Consider the following 15,120-nt stretch of genomic DNA (forward strand, 5'->3'; position numbering starts at 1 on the left):
TGACAATTAACAAAAGCCAAGGTCAATCACTTAGAGCATCTCCAAGGGGAGAGGTAAATGGAGAGGTAAACTAATATAACTACCATATTTACCTTTTCTTTATGAAAAAACATTCTCCAAGAGGAGAGGTATTTGAGAAGGTATTATACCCTTTTTTCATTTTGAAGAGGTATCTTTACCTCTCCATTGATGAAGAGGTAAAATCATATAACCACCATATTTACCTTCTTTTCATAAAAAATCATTCTCCAAAGGGGAAGGTATTTGAGAAGGTATTACACTTTATATTTTTTTTAATGTTTGTACTATTATTTTATTTTATTTAAATGATACATCTTTCTATATACCTTTTATCCTTGGAGTTGATTGATTTTTAGAAAGGTATATTGCACTTTTTGAGAAGGTATAAACATGATATACCCTTTTCATTTACCTTCTACCCTTGGAGTTGCTCTTACTCATGTTGGCTTATTTTTAAAAGGACCTGTTTTTAGCCATAGACAATTGTACGTTGTCGTGTCAAGAGTTACAAGTCGTGAAGGATTGAATATTTTAGTTTGTATCGAAGATGGTGATGGTACTTGTGATTTTACTGTTAATGTTGTTTACAAAGAAGTTTTTTAGAATTTGTAAATTATTATTAAATTGTTATTGAGTTAACTTTTGTTAATGCTTGATTTATTTATTTTTTCGCTGTATAATTGATTATTTTATTTTTATATTGTCACCACTTTGATATTGTCAACACTAATTTTATTATCTCTGCACAATTAATATTTACACCAAAAATCAATTGAATCTCCAATGTAGTTTCAGATACAATTAACTTCGTAATATTTGTCATCTGCATACCCTTGTTAGTATTATCACTTCGAGTAAATCTTAAATTATTCTTTAAATTAGTACTCCTTGTTCACCCTCGGACGACGTCGTTACGAGTGTCTACTCTCACAAGACGCAATTTGTATAGAAAAGAGTGACTGAGAAAGCCCTACTGAAATCGAGAGCAAAATCCAATATAAACCATTTCTCAGATCAAACGGAGCTGGAAGTTTGATAAGAAAATGGCAATTTCAGGAGATCTTAGGGTTTCAGCAGCTCTGAGTTCATACAGATTCAATCCACTTCGCACGACGTCGCATTTCCCCCCTTCTAAGGTTTTGTCTCGCCGCCAATTTCTCAAATTTTCTAATTCATTTAGGATTTCCTCTAATTTCGTCTAGCTTTTCCTTTTTTTAATATGTTTGAGTTTAACATGGGATAATATGAAACTGATTGAGGGTTGCTTTCAGCATTTTTGGGTTATTTTTATAGAATTCAGAAACGGGGCTATCATTATGTTGTTGAATGTTGGAAAAGTTGCTCATAGAATTTAAATTGACTAATTGTTAGTATTTTTTTTTTCTGGTTAAGGTACACTGTTAGAGTTTTTTTTTTCAGCATTTTGGGTAAACTGTGTAGGGCATTTTGAGTTATTGATTGTTAGATGAGTTGCCCAGAGAATTACTAATTATTCTGCTCTTTCTGGTGAGAATACATTGTTTGAGATGTTATTGCGTTATTCCGGTGAAGGTTCGTGATTTTCTTTTTTAAGCATAGTATGTTTAGAGATTATCTTGTTCTTTTAGTGAAGATACATTGGCTTTTATAACTATGAATGGATCTTTTGAAGGTTTATTGTGTTCTTGGTGATGGTTCTGCATTTATTTTCATTTTTATGGATAGTAGAACTTTAATTAGATTGATAATTTTCCTAATTGATCTGGTGCTCAATGTGTGTTCACATCTTGTTCAGTTCACGAATTCACGTTTATGTATTGTGTTTGTGCCACTCTCTTTTTGGATATATAGTCTGATACTGTATTTCATAGTACCTCTTAAGTTTCTCATTTCCATATGTTGTGCTTTACATTTGCTTCTAATTAATTATTTTTGGGGGCAGATTGAACTCTAACATGAATATGGAAATTGGCATAGTTAGGTTGTAGTTGGAAAACTGAAGATTTCAGTATTGTTCATTCTTAAACACAATGGCTTTTCTGTACACTGTAGAAAGCAGGGTCCACCGAGATTCATACATTTCGAGTCTGCTACAAACATTTTAGAAAGAGCATGAATTATAAGCTGCATTATTAGGCTGGTGCATATTGCTAACCCTTATGTTGCCCCTCAGGGGGTGTTTCCTATGATAGACTGATAAAACATAGGATTAAGTATTTGAAGGGTAGAAGATCAGACAAGCTCAAAAGTCAGCAAAGTAAATGGTGGAATAGCTTGAATATTTTTATCAATCCATCCTATCAATAAAAATATAGGCACCCCTCCCCCCCAAGGGAATAAATAGTTTATGGTCTGTACCATGAGGAAAAATAAAATAAACTAATATCATTGATGAGGTTAGAACCATTGCCTTGCATTTTGATCTGAAACAAAAATATTTCGTCCCTCTACAGGTTGATTGTAATGTCTTCGTCAATGGTGCATCTAGTGTTATCGAGTCAATGCCACGTTCTTCACGTGCTGTTCTTGATGTCCACAACAATCGTTGTCACTCTAGACGGCCTCTTCAAGTTCTTGGAGACTATAAGCTTTCACAAAATCCTTTCGGCCAGGAGGTTGAAGAATTCCTCCTCAACGCGATCAACTTGAACTTCTTCGAACGTCTAAACTTGGCTTGGAAGATCATATTTCCATCACCCATGTCCCAAAGGAAGTCCAATGCAAACATTGCCAAGCAGCGCCTGAAGATGATTCTTTTCTCAGATCGTTGTGCAGTCAGCGAAGAGGCGAAGCAGAAGATAGTAAGCAACGTTGTCAGTGCACTGTCCGATTTTGTTGAGATTGAATCGCAGGACAAAGTTCAGTTGAGCGTCTCGACAGACCCAGATCTCGGCACCATCTATTCCGTCACGGTGCCTGTGCGGCGAGTGAGAACAGAGTATCAAATTGACGACGAATCCGGATCCATTACGAATGTGGAATACAAAGACACCGGAGAGAGCTCAGGCTCTGTTGACGTCAAGTTTGATTTCTACATTCCCAGCGAGGATTTTAGCGTGTGAAAAATTGTTTCTTGAGACACGGTGAGATTATATGTTGCTGAAAATTTGTTTCTTTTTTTTCTTCATCATCTTCTTAAGCACTAGGGGTACTGCTACTCGTATATGGGTTTTGTAACCACTGGAGCATAATATTTTCTGTATATATTTGGAATTTGCTAATTGAATGAATGCTTCTAATTTTATGTTTGCAAATTTTAGAAAGTCGTCACTTTTCTTGATATTTTTTTCTTGAGCAAAGATGTTTTGCTGTGAAACTTTATTGGTTATATGATATTATATCTCCGTCCGCCAAAATTTGTCCCATTTTTTCGTTTTCGGCGGTCCTTCAAAATTTGTTATATTTCACTTTTATCATTTTTGGCAGTGGGCCCATATTCCACAAACTCATTTTTACTCACATTTTGTTATAATACTAATATATAAAAGTAGGACCTACAATGCACTAATTTTTTCACTCACTTTTCATTATACTATTTCTTAAAACCTGTGTTGGGTCAAAGTGTGACAAATTTTGGTGGACGAAGGTAATATATTTTAACGTATTAATGGATCAAATATAAATATAATAATATAAAAATGATGAGTCTTGATAAAATTAATCTCAATAATCTTTCTTAAAAATTAGCCCCTTTTTCCTATGAGCCTATTGATGCCCCGACCACAATTTTAAAAATAATACTAGCATAAAAAAATACTACTATTTCTTACCTTTTGATATGAGTTGGGTTGAATGCACAATTAATAAAATAAAATAAAAATAGAAAAAGATTTAATTAAAATATTATTAATAAAAAAGGGGTCAATCGAAATAATTCAATCTTGGTGAATCTTCAGTCTCAGGGAGGCGGGAGTTTCAGGTTTAAATCGTTTTGCATTGTATTTCAAAATCGTTCGAGTTTCTCGGCCTTGGCACATTCTTCAGTAGAATGAATGGTTCTTGCTTGAATTTCGACAGCCCCATTCGCGACGCCATTTCCAGGATCCGTTTTGCTCCGGGTTCCAACAATCTTTTAATTTCCTCTTGGGATTCGGTAAAACCTATTCCCCCAATCACCTTTACTTCTCCGATCTCAGTGTAATGCAATTAACATCTTGTGTTTTCGAGCAGACACTCCGACTTTTCGATGTGGATAAATGCGAGCTCAGGTTCGAAGCTCCTAATGGAGGCTCGGGGCTTCTAGATTGCTGTTTCGAGAGTGAATCAGTTGCTCTCACAGCAAATTCTGATGGTTCCGTTATCAGGTTTGCCGTTTGCGTTATGAGTGTATTTGATATTCCTAAAATTGGGGATTTTTTTAATCTCTGATTAGAATATAGCCAATAATTGGGGAACACATTGTTCTTAGCTAAATTACTGCACCATTCTTGTTATGTTTGCAAGTCACCAAATTTTCTGTGGAAACTGACATTCAGTGGAAAGATACCAGTAAATTGAATCATTGTTATGCCATGAAATTTGTTAAATTTTAAATTTACTAAAATTGGGCAAAGTTCTGCTGTAAACAGTTTAGTATCTCTGTATCAGGCCTGATTCTATTTCTAATAGAACATCTTTTACAACTCATTCAGCAACTTCAGTTATTTCCATCTTGAACTGATAATGCTTTACATGGTGTTAGATTTGATTTTAAAATCTCCTAGGTATGACATGGGTGTGGGGAACAGCAAAGCAATAGGGAAACATGAAGATTTGGCAACCTGTATTGAATATTCTGAGGAAAAATGTAAGATATTGGTAGAATATAATCCTTTAGTCATCTGCTCGCTACTTCCATTTTTAAAGGATGTGCACGAATCAGGGGTTACTAATCTTATACCTCTGGGATGATAATGAATGTAATACAGACTACAGAGGATTTGTTTTAAAAATATTTTGATATCGTCCAAGTCGAGAAGGTTATTTCCTTCAAACTACGCAAATAGCAATATCTATGAAATCAGTATGGCGTTCAAAGTGCTGGCCTGTTACGATTTCTGTACACCTGAAAATAGCATATGCAGACTCAAATTTTTCTATATATGCAGGTCAACTCATCAGCGCCGGATGGGATAAAAAAGTAAAATTTTGGGATCCGCGCTCAACTAGCTCTCTCGGATGTTTGAGTAGTTTAGGCATGGAGGTAGAATCCATGTCTCTCTCAGGATTAAGTCTGATGATTGCTCACAGGTCATCAGTGCATCTTTATGACTTGCGTCGCTTAGATAAATCACTTGAAGCCAAAGAGTACTTCATGGACATCCATATAAAATGTGTCCGTACAAATTCAGAACTGGAAGGTATTCCAACAGTAGTTATGTTTCAGTCCTTGGTAGAAATACAGACATGTCAAAATTTTCTTGCGACCTGAGCTTTTCATAATTGAGTTGGCTGCCCAAATTTACAGTGTATCTGTACCTCTTTATCCTGGTTGGGCTAGTTTTTTCATTTCTACAATGGCATCACTATGCATGTTAGGGCCATTGTTTCTTTTGGTTCTAATAACTGAGTTGATCTACATGGTGATGCTCATTCGTGCAGGGTTTATAGCTGGATCAGTTGATGGACGCGTTGCATTAAAACATGTTGGTCAATCCAAAACAGATGAAGGGTCAGTATAATTTTGTGTATAGTAATGCCTACTGACATTACTTTCTTCTTTTAGCTCTCCTTTTCACTTTAATAATCAAGAACTCTAGATCTAGAGTGAAATGGTCCTTGAGTTCTTAAAAGAATCACAGGAGCTGGAATGGTTCTCAAGGCTGAAATAGGCACTCAGATATTTTCTCATCTTAGTCTTACCAGGGGAACACTGCAATTAATTAAGTTTTTTTCTCAGATTAATGCTACTGGAAACACTTCATAAATAATACAAACATTTAATATTGAAGTTCATGGCTTGTGGACATTCTTATTCAGATTTTTTTACTATTTTTCAATCCTGCACTGTAATGTTCTCTTTAGAGTTTGAGATTGTTTTCTTTGAAACATGGAGGACTATTTATTATAATGGACCTTTATTGGCAACTCATGCACTTGGAATTATTAAGTTTCACCTTGCTTTGCAACTAAGTTTGAACTTCTGCAGATATGCTTTCAAATGCCATCCAAAAGATAAGAATGGAAAACAACATCTGGTGGCAGTAAATGACATTGCATTTAATCCATCGTATGTGTCTCGCTCATTTTTAGCTTTCCACTACACACATTTAAAGACACTTGACTATATCATTACCTATTTCAGCTTACGTGGAGTCGTTGTTACTGGTGATAATGAGGGTTATGCTACGATATGGGATGTCATAAAGAGGAGACGGTTGCTGGAGGTATGCTAATCTTAACTACTGTGATGGCTAGTGCCTGTAATATGCAGGATGCTTGACCATTTCCATTTTCTTCTGTAAATCCATTCTATGTTGGCGCCCCTTAACTCTACCATGTTCTCATAAACATCCCTCTTGATTCCAGTTTCCCAGATTTCCAAACAGTGTTGCATCTGTGGCATGTAATCACCGGGGGCAGCTCTTGGCGGTCGCATCAAGTTACACTTACCAGGAGGCCAATGAAAGGTACCCATGGTCACTCAACTTCCCTGTCCTATTCTCTGTCTTGCGTATCCATCTCCTCAAGTTGCTACGTATGAACCAATTTTCAACTACACAACACTTTATGCATCATTATCATCACTTCCATTACAAGAGAAGCTTGACTATTAAGAAAAAGGTGAGTCCCATGTCTTTATATGCATCAACAGCTGAGCCATGAAATCTTTCCAAACCAGCACATACTTCCCTTATCTGCAGGCTAATTTGGGCGGTTTATTTCTTTAACCACCTGATATTTGCATTTCAGAACTCACTCTTATAGAGGAAGATTTGAGTAAATTTTAAATCTGGTAGTTCATGATTTGTAGCATAATGAATGCTTAACAAAGCATACACTTCTTATGTAACAGAGAAGAGCATCCTCAGATATTCATGCATCATCTCGATGCTCAACAGATTGAATCAAACTCAGCCAGTAGTTCGAGGAAGACATAATTGAGGACAAGTCGTTGTCGAGGTCATTTTTCACCTTCATTTCTAGAAATGCAACTTAACTTTTAGTTGTATACTAGTATGTTGCTACTTGATTTTGATTTAACTTATTTTGCAACTGTATGCAGCAAGTAATGTTTACTTTCTTTGTAATACATGTGAAGAGCTGAAATGCAGCAGTAACAGTAGAATATACTATTAAATTAGAGGAAGTCTTGTTCGATCCATTTGTGACACACTGAATTGATTGCGCAAGTTTTCCACTTCACATTATGCTATTTCATCACGTTTTTTGAGCATCAGATATTAGGAATTTCCATTATTTTTCCAACAGTGGAATACTGGAATTGTCCATATTCATTGTATCATTGTATATAGCGTTTCAAAATTTTCCATGTCTTTTAAGCTTTATCAGTACTTATAAAATAAAATGAAATAAAATTTAATACTGCCTCATACTGTATGAAATAGAGGTTTTAGCATACACTCTCTGTCAGTGAAAAACTCTCATTTTCACCTTTTGGTGTCTATGACATAAAGTGTTATTTTAGCTAAATCATTATATGAGGTTTAAATTCTACTGATTCAATTCACTATTTTTTTACAAAGTTAAACAATTTCTTCACTATTTTTTTTTATAAAGTTAAACAATTTCTTTAAACTCTTATAGAGTGAAAATTAGACTATATAAACAGTGAATGAAAAGAGTACTCCTACTAACTTATTCCTTTCAATTATTTATGGTGTATATTTTTCTATGAGCATTTAAGAGAATTGAATTGTATTGTGAGGTGATGTAGTAATATACTTTCTTTGACCCATTAAAAATGAAATATATATATTTTTAAATTATTCTAATAAAATTAAAATATTTTCTAAAATAAATATATCACTATTTCTACTTTTTTCCTCTCATAACTTATTCTCTTCATTACTTACAAAACAACATTACGTGAAATCTCATACCGAAACAAAGATTTCATATTTAATAGAACAACATTACGTGAAATCTCATACCGAAACAAAGATTTCATATTTAATAGAACAATATTACGTGAAATCTCATACCGAAACAAAAATTTCATATTTAATAGGACATGAGGAGTATATTAGTACTAGTATTATAAATTAAAAATAAAATTATTTTAAAAAGAAAAAAAAAATGTTAATCTTATGACAACAAGCATAGGCTACTAGAAGGGATTTGGTGGGGATTCAAAATTAAATGAATTTATACCAAATTTTCCTTTTTGGTCGGAATATTATTCCATCAATTATTATACGGAGTATTTTTTTAATTTAATAAATCAACGGTAACGAGGTATTCGGTCCACAGTAATTCCCGTGGGTGAGGCTGTACCGTATGTCTCCACTCCCAATAATAATAATAGTAAAAGGCTCAAGAGATAAGCACAAGACACTGCGTCGTTTTGACGCAGATATCTCTAACGAATCCTGACCGTCAACCGCTCCACTCGCCAATCAACGGTGATAAATCAATTTGAAATTGTGAAAACCCTAAATTCTCCATCTGAACTCCACACGACTCGAACCCTATATATCCAAAAAACCCATCGTCAATTCTCTCGCCCTCAGCTTTGCCTTCCTGCAATCACTCCCAACAAATCCTTTTGCTTTCAGGCCATTCTCTCACTCTAACCGCCGCCGTTGAGGATGTCGGACGAGGAGCATCAGTTCGAATCAAAGGCCGACGCCGGCGCCTCCAAGACTTACCCCCAGCAGGCCGGCACCATCCGTAAGAACGGTTACATTGTTATCAAGGGCCGCCCCTGCAAGGTTTGTTTCACGTTCTGTTTCTCCTTTTAATTGATTTCGATGGATTTGATTTCATTTGTTTCGTTTTGTTTTTCCCCTCAATTCGTCGGATTTGATCTCGGTTTCAATCCTGCTCTGTTGTTGATTTTTAGTTCCTTTAGATCTGAGCAATATTATCGATTTTATGTGTTTTGCCTATTTGGTTTTGCTCAGTCTGCGTTTCGTTGATTTAGGTTTTTGGCTACGGTTCCATGGACTTTTTTATTCCTTCTAAATTTAGTTTGTGATAACATACAGTCGTATTCCAGTTTCGACTTTTTTGCTTTCATCATGATTGCTCGTGATGGAATTCTCATCTCTCTCCTGTCAATAGATCCCTACTATTTTTTATTAAATTTGCTTGCTTTATTGCCGACTTTATAAAGCTAATCAGTCATCACATCCGATTAATTCAGCAAATTTGAACTAATAACATTGTTTCGTGAGTTGGAAAATATTCTTCGACCTTTGGTTCAAGCAGCAATAAAGCATGATTTTTTTTAATTTCAGTTTTCAATTGCTGATCTCATAATATTCCCTTCCAGGTTGTGGAGGTCTCAACTTCCAAAACTGGAAAGCACGGTCATAGACTATTAACAATGAAATAACTAAATCCATAGGTGAGCTTGCTGACTGACAATGGTAATACCAAGGATGATCTCCGTCTTCCTACTGATGAGGCTCTCCTTGCCCAGGTGAAGCTTTTCCCATAATTGTTCTTCCCTTTTTGGGTTAGTAATTTACCTGTCTCATGTGTTGTTCGACTGTGGCTTTACCTTTCAGATCAAGGATGGGTTTGCTGAAGGGAAGGACCTTGTTGTGAGTGTTATGTCTGCAATGGGGGAGGAGCAGATCTGCGCTCTCAAGGATATCGGTCCCAAGTAGTGTGGGATTGCTATGATCTGATAATTATAGTTTTCTAAATGATGGGAGGATCATTTTCAATCGTATGATTCAGAATAGTTTTAGACTGGATTGTTGATGGTTGTGTCCTCGACGATGAAGGAGGCCACTTTCCTATTGTTAGGATGGCTATTATGTTTCTTTTCCTCTTTCCATTTTTGTTTCTGCTTGAACTGCTGTCATGTTTTATTACCGTGTGGGATTTTAGATTTGATATGTTGGAAACTGGATTCTTCTCATGTTGTTATATATATGTGGTGAATCAAGATTAATTGTGATGGATTTTACATTGTAATCATCACATTGTGAAATAAGATGGCTGGTGTTTTTATTAGTGGAAAATAAAATCTTATCGATGAGTTTGTATGATGTTATTTTACCCTTTTTGTGCCACAAGAAGGTTGGTTTAATATTGAAAATAAGAACAATAAGAGCACATACTAGGTAGTTAAATTTCCTTGACAACGTAGGCATCAATTTCCCAATTTGGCAATAATTGTGCTGCTATTGTTACTTCAACTTTGGGAAATAAATTGACGGGGTTATAGAAAGCTATTTCTTGTGCTCCACTTTCATGGCTGGTTGAAAAGCAGTAGAAAGAAAAAGTTTTTAACATATTATTAGTGTGAAGAATGAGTCTCGGCTCATTAGAGAGAAAAAAGTTTTTAAAATTAGAGAGTTCACATACTTTTCAAAAACAGAGGAAGTACTGCGTGAGATAATGAAGCCTTCTAAATCATAAAGATTTATGCACACTTGCGATTAAAACTCATTAAGTACGGTGATCTCATGGTACAAACATGAGAGGAGCTTTAGAGCATCCGCAACGCTGTCTCGTTGCGGTCTCGGTCTCGGTCTCGTCTCGACGAGACGAGACGGCATCGAGACAGCGTTGCGGCTCCCGTCTCGTCTCGACGAGACGAGATGTCTCGACGCCCGACGCGTCCCGGCGAGGCAACCTCGAGCTGACGTGACACGCGCCCGGCGCCACGTGGCGCGCGGGCGGCTGGCCCACTCGCCGACCCGCGAGTGGGCGTTGGATTCATGACGTCATAATTCAATTTTTTTTAAAAAAAAATCAGATTTAAAAAAATAAAAAGATTAAAAAAAAATGGTAATATGACCGTTGAACGATCATATTTTTAAATTTTTTTTTTTTATATTCTATATATACTCTTCTCCATTCTCCATTTTACACACAAACACACATCTATTCTCTCATCTCTCTTTCTTTCCTCTCCAATCACTTCTATAAAATCATTCCTTTATTTTTTTCTTCTCCCAAATTTAATCAATTATGGATCCATTTGAGCAAATGCGTTGAATAATGGAAGAATCGCTAGAAGAAGATCGACGTAGGGAGGAGGAAGCCGCCGCGCCTCCTAGGCGACGCTCGGACATACATCCACCGTAACCGGGAGGAAGCCGCCGCAAGGTTGGAACGTGATTACTTCAGTCCGAACCCGGTGTGGGGAGATATCTACTTCCGTCGCCGTTTTCGTATGTCACGCCCGCTATTTTTGCATATCGCGAGTACATTGGCGGCACGGGAAGAGTTCTTCGAGAGAAGGGTTCGGCGTTGTTGGCCGTCCTAGCCACACGACGCTCGGGGTTCTCAAGAAGCTCGATGGGTGGCATTATCAAAGCCCCGACTCGACAGGTGGTTTATGGAGAATATGGTGCCGACATCATGCCGTATACGTGCATAATCTTGCACAACATGATTGTCGGCCCGACGAAGGATGCGAGGCAGAGAAATTAAGTTCCGACCACGAAACCCGGGAAGGCACCAGCCATGAAAGTAGTCCGCGCTCGAGCGAAGATGCTGTCCAGATCTTTGCAAGCGATTGTCTATTCGGGTAAGGACACGTGATTCTACCGCCCACGCCCAACTCCAGGAGGATATAATAGAGCACATTTGGGCAAAATTTGGCCATGCGAATTAGATGATCGTCACTAGAGAACTCCTTATTCTGCTTCTTTGCCTCCATTTTTTTTATTTGAGTTTAAGTGTGCAATTTGTAATTTCTAGTTTTTTAATTATGTCTTTTTTATTTTTTTATGTATTTAAATTGTAATTTTATTTTATTTATAATGAAGTGTGTTTTTATTAATTGAATTTGTTGGAATTAAAAATAAAAAATGAAATTGAATGAATAGTTAAGAGATGGTTAAGAGATGGAGGGATGCGGATGTTGTCTCTTAGTTAAGAGATGAGCTGAAAAGTACAGTGGGGCCCATAAATAATGAAAAAATAAGACGGTTAAGAGACGGATTAGAGACAGCGTTGCGGATGGCCTTAAAAAAGAAAGAAATTAAGGGAAGACAATCAATCCAGTATTCTCATCCTATTCAATGCTACTGGTATGCCTACTATATCAATTATTCACCACAGTATGAAAAATATTAGTGGTCCAAAATTGACCAAGTAATTCATAGTACCTTTTGCTTGTGCTCTTAGCCCTTAGTAGTGACCTGAAAATAGAAGAAAGAGTGAGACTATAGAATAAGACAAAAATATGAACAACCCAATAAAGGAAGAACAAGAGACAGTTCCTCATAGTACAGTAGTATCTTCCATTTAATGTTTAAACAATAATCAAAATCACAAAATTTTATTAAATTCACAATTCAGAATAGTACTATAAAATTATAAAGTTCAATATTTCACAACTGTCTAATCCGTATACAAAAACGATGACTTTTGGTATTCAAAATGAGATTTTTTTTTCTTTTTATTTCTTTTCTTATTTTAATATAACAAGCCGTTCTGTACACTGATAATTGAGAAAAAATATAAATATTACTATCATTTAATATTATATTTTTAAATCTTATAAGATTGGTTAAATTTTGATCAAAATTCATGATTTAAGAAACAATTATCTCTGTATTTTCTTATTTTATATATTTGGGTATTTTAATAGAATAATCTCTCTAAATCGACTCTGCATTAGAAATTAAATCATACTGTATAAACTTGAAAGCGGCCCATTTGAGTTGCTTGAATTCCATAATGGGAATCATCTCAGTATTTGGGCCTAAAATTAATCTTAATATTTTTGAAAGAGACCGTGTATTGCTCACAATAATTATTCTAGTAACATTCGAAACTTTTCCTCTAAAATTTAAATCCACTTCATTATTTGGCTTAAAAGGAATAAAAGTTTTTCTTATATTTTTTAGTTCAATTTTAACAATTTTTTCTCTGCAAACACATTTTTAAGCTATGATCTTGTGTGGAAGCCCTTTTTTTAAAAAAAAAATCATGTATTTTTTTTTAAATCTTTGTACTTTTTTTGAATAAAATGAATTAATTTTCCCGTATATGTGTCGTAAATTTAATTCCGTAATTTAATCGTAATTTTAATTCCGTAAATGTAGTATTTTTTGAATTATTTTTTTGCGGTTGGCCTATGCTGGCCTAAATCTGATGTGACAGGTGTATTTTTAATACTGCTGATGTGGCAGGGAGAAAGAATGGCTAGCCTATTGCTGACCTATTTAGCATTAGAGATGCTCTAAGCATGAGTTAGGTAGGATCGTGTTACTCTTTTTCGTAGCTATAAAACCCCGTGCCTTACACGTAATCAAATACAGTAGTACCAATTCAACTTGCTATATTCAGTTAAAACTATATAGAACTAATATTAAAAGCTGACTTAGTATTATTTATTAACACATAGCTGATTAAAGTATTAATTTTTCATATGAGTATAAGTTAGTGTATAAGTAATATGTTAACAGTATATTAATAATTTGGAAATCATGATTTGGTACTGGATTTCAAATTCCAATACACCACTTTAAAAAATCATAAACAAACTGTTATAGGTGTAAGAAAGTGAAATGTAAAAGTTTTATACTACTCCACGATTTACAATTGTCATTTAACAAATACTCATAATACAAAAATGATAGTACTTTTTTTTTGTACATTATACTACTAGTAATTATTTTTTTCATTATCTGGTGTGATATATTTTGAAAATAATTGCGTGTTTGTATTGTAGCACCTACTTAGGTACGGCTTAATTAAGGCCTGCTTCCATCACGTTAATTTAATTAAATGCAGGCCAAAATTTAAGTCGACCCCACCAATATAACGATATGGATACAACCAAACATTTTATTCGTTCGATTTTAGTACTAACAAATTAGATTATTTAGAGGATAACAAATTGAGTGTTACTTAACACTATAAAATGGTAATTGCGTTAATAAAAAATATTAACTTTTCATAAGCAACAAACGGATATTGATAAATTGTAAGTTATGAAATTTTTGAAAGATTTTTTTTAATTTAAATTAGAGCACAAAGAGTTGAAAAGGAGCATGTATACTATTGACATATTTATTTGCAATTGATTGATTGAATGCAGAAATCTGCTAATGTCAGTGTGTAAGTTATTGTCAAACCAAACCACCAATTAATTGCAAAAGAACTCATATTATAAGCTAATAATGGTTAGAGACCTGGAGCTTTATTAATAGACTTGTGAATAAAACTAGGTCGTAGATGTGAGATTAAAAATTAGAGAGATAATTTCGGAGAAGAGAAGACATTGAGAAAAGAAAACCTTTTTTATTATATTTTTTGTTTGTAATAGATTATTAGCTTATGATATCGACGGTACTATTAATTAATATAATTGTCTATTTAAACATCCTTATCTTATATTGTTAATACTTAACAGCAATATCAATGTTTTACATTGGCCCAAGTGAGGCCCCAAACAATTTATTATTCTTAATAAAGTCTAAATTTATTGAGTACAGATTTATAGAGGTTTTGTGTAATAAATAATTACAAGAATAATAAATTTACCATAAAGTGTGTGTGTGTGTGTTTCACATTAGATAGTAGTAGTGGCCTAGTTATAGGTCAGAACTGATAACGTGGGACTGACTAATTTTAGTTGGGACCAACAATGCAACATCATATATTAAAATCCAAACAAGTCATAAAATATATCTCTCTCAACCATATATTAAATTCCAAACAAGTCATCTCTCTCTCCATTGTCTTTTGCCTCTTGCCAAAAGATTCGATCAAGAATTCTATCATTATTCCTTCTTTTCATAAAAAAATGATGATTGATGAAGTGTTATTCTCTGTTTAATTTGAATTGTTTCTTAGGATGATCAGGGGCTTCTTGGTATGATGGAATGGAATGATGGAATGGAATGTGATTCCTACTTCCATTCTATCCATTTGCTTGATGTGATGGAATGAATGAGTGCATGGATGAAAATGCAAAGGAAATTCAAGGAAATTGACATTTCATTCCTATCTTCATTCCATTCCAACCTCCATTCCATTCCG

The 15,120-nt window shown here is 34.8% G+C and overlaps 3 protein-coding genes across 4 annotated transcripts; all 3 read left to right on the forward strand.

Annotated features, from left to right (window-relative positions):
* Window positions 1-930: 930 nt before the first annotated feature.
* LOC125203603 (cell division topological specificity factor homolog, chloroplastic) lies at window positions 931-3,254 on the forward strand. Its single transcript, XM_048101991.1, has 2 exons — window positions 931-1,157; window positions 2,454-3,254. Exons 1-2 carry the CDS (start codon window positions 1,065-1,067, stop codon window positions 3,060-3,062), a joined length of 702 nt encoding a protein of 233 aa, XP_047957948.1. The 5' UTR covers window positions 931-1,064; the 3' UTR covers window positions 3,063-3,254.
* A 674-nt stretch (window positions 3,255-3,928) lies between these two features.
* On the forward strand, window positions 3,929-7,378 carry LOC125205819 (mitotic checkpoint protein BUB3.3). 2 transcript variants are annotated; one of them, XM_048104966.1, is made up of 9 exons: window positions 3,935-4,093; window positions 4,171-4,304; window positions 4,704-4,786; window positions 5,088-5,339; window positions 5,581-5,650; window positions 6,128-6,208; window positions 6,284-6,365; window positions 6,508-6,608; window positions 6,995-7,378. In XM_048104966.1, exons 1-9 carry the CDS (start codon window positions 3,989-3,991, stop codon window positions 7,077-7,079), a joined length of 993 nt encoding a protein of 330 aa, XP_047960923.1. In that variant the 5' UTR covers window positions 3,935-3,988; the 3' UTR covers window positions 7,080-7,378. The 2 variants fall into 2 exon arrangements, with proteins under 2 accessions (XP_047960924.1, XP_047960923.1); XM_048104967.1 differs by lacking the exon at window positions 6,128-6,208 and having other exon boundaries at window positions 3,929-4,093.
* A 1,234-nt stretch (window positions 7,379-8,612) lies between these two features.
* On the forward strand, window positions 8,613-10,128 carry LOC125205820 (eukaryotic translation initiation factor 5A-2). Its single transcript, XM_048104968.1, is given in 3 exon segments — window positions 8,613-8,873; window positions 9,437-9,586; window positions 9,675-10,128. Coding segments are annotated over 3 exon segments (375 nt in total). The 5' UTR covers window positions 8,613-8,750; the 3' UTR covers window positions 9,777-10,128.
* Window positions 10,129-15,120: the final 4,992 nt, after the last annotated feature.

The sequence above is a fragment of the Salvia hispanica genome, chromosome 2 (assembly GCF_023119035.1).
Source record: "Salvia hispanica cultivar TCC Black 2014 chromosome 2, UniMelb_Shisp_WGS_1.0, whole genome shotgun sequence".
Classification (NCBI taxonomy): domain Eukaryota; kingdom Viridiplantae; phylum Streptophyta; class Magnoliopsida; order Lamiales; family Lamiaceae; genus Salvia; species Salvia hispanica.

Bases quoted from the DNA above. Each gene is read 5' to 3' on its own strand.
- LOC125203603 (XM_048101991.1), top strand. From the start codon at position 1,065: ATGGCAATTTCAGGAGATCTTAGGGTTTCAGCAGCTCTGAGTTCATAC. The intron at 1,158-2,453 runs GTTTTGTCTCGC...GTCCCTCTACAG, and splicing joins CGCATTTCCCCCCTTCTAAG to GTTGATTGTAATGTCTTCGT.
- LOC125205819 (XM_048104966.1), top strand. From the start codon at position 3,989: ATGAATGGTTCTTGCTTGAATTTCGACAGCCCCATTCGCGACGCCATT. The intron at 5,651-6,127 runs GTCAGTATAATT...GAACTTCTGCAG, and splicing joins CAATCCAAAACAGATGAAGG to ATATGCTTTCAAATGCCATC. The intron at 6,209-6,283 runs GTATGTGTCTCG...TACCTATTTCAG, and splicing joins GACATTGCATTTAATCCATC to CTTACGTGGAGTCGTTGTTA.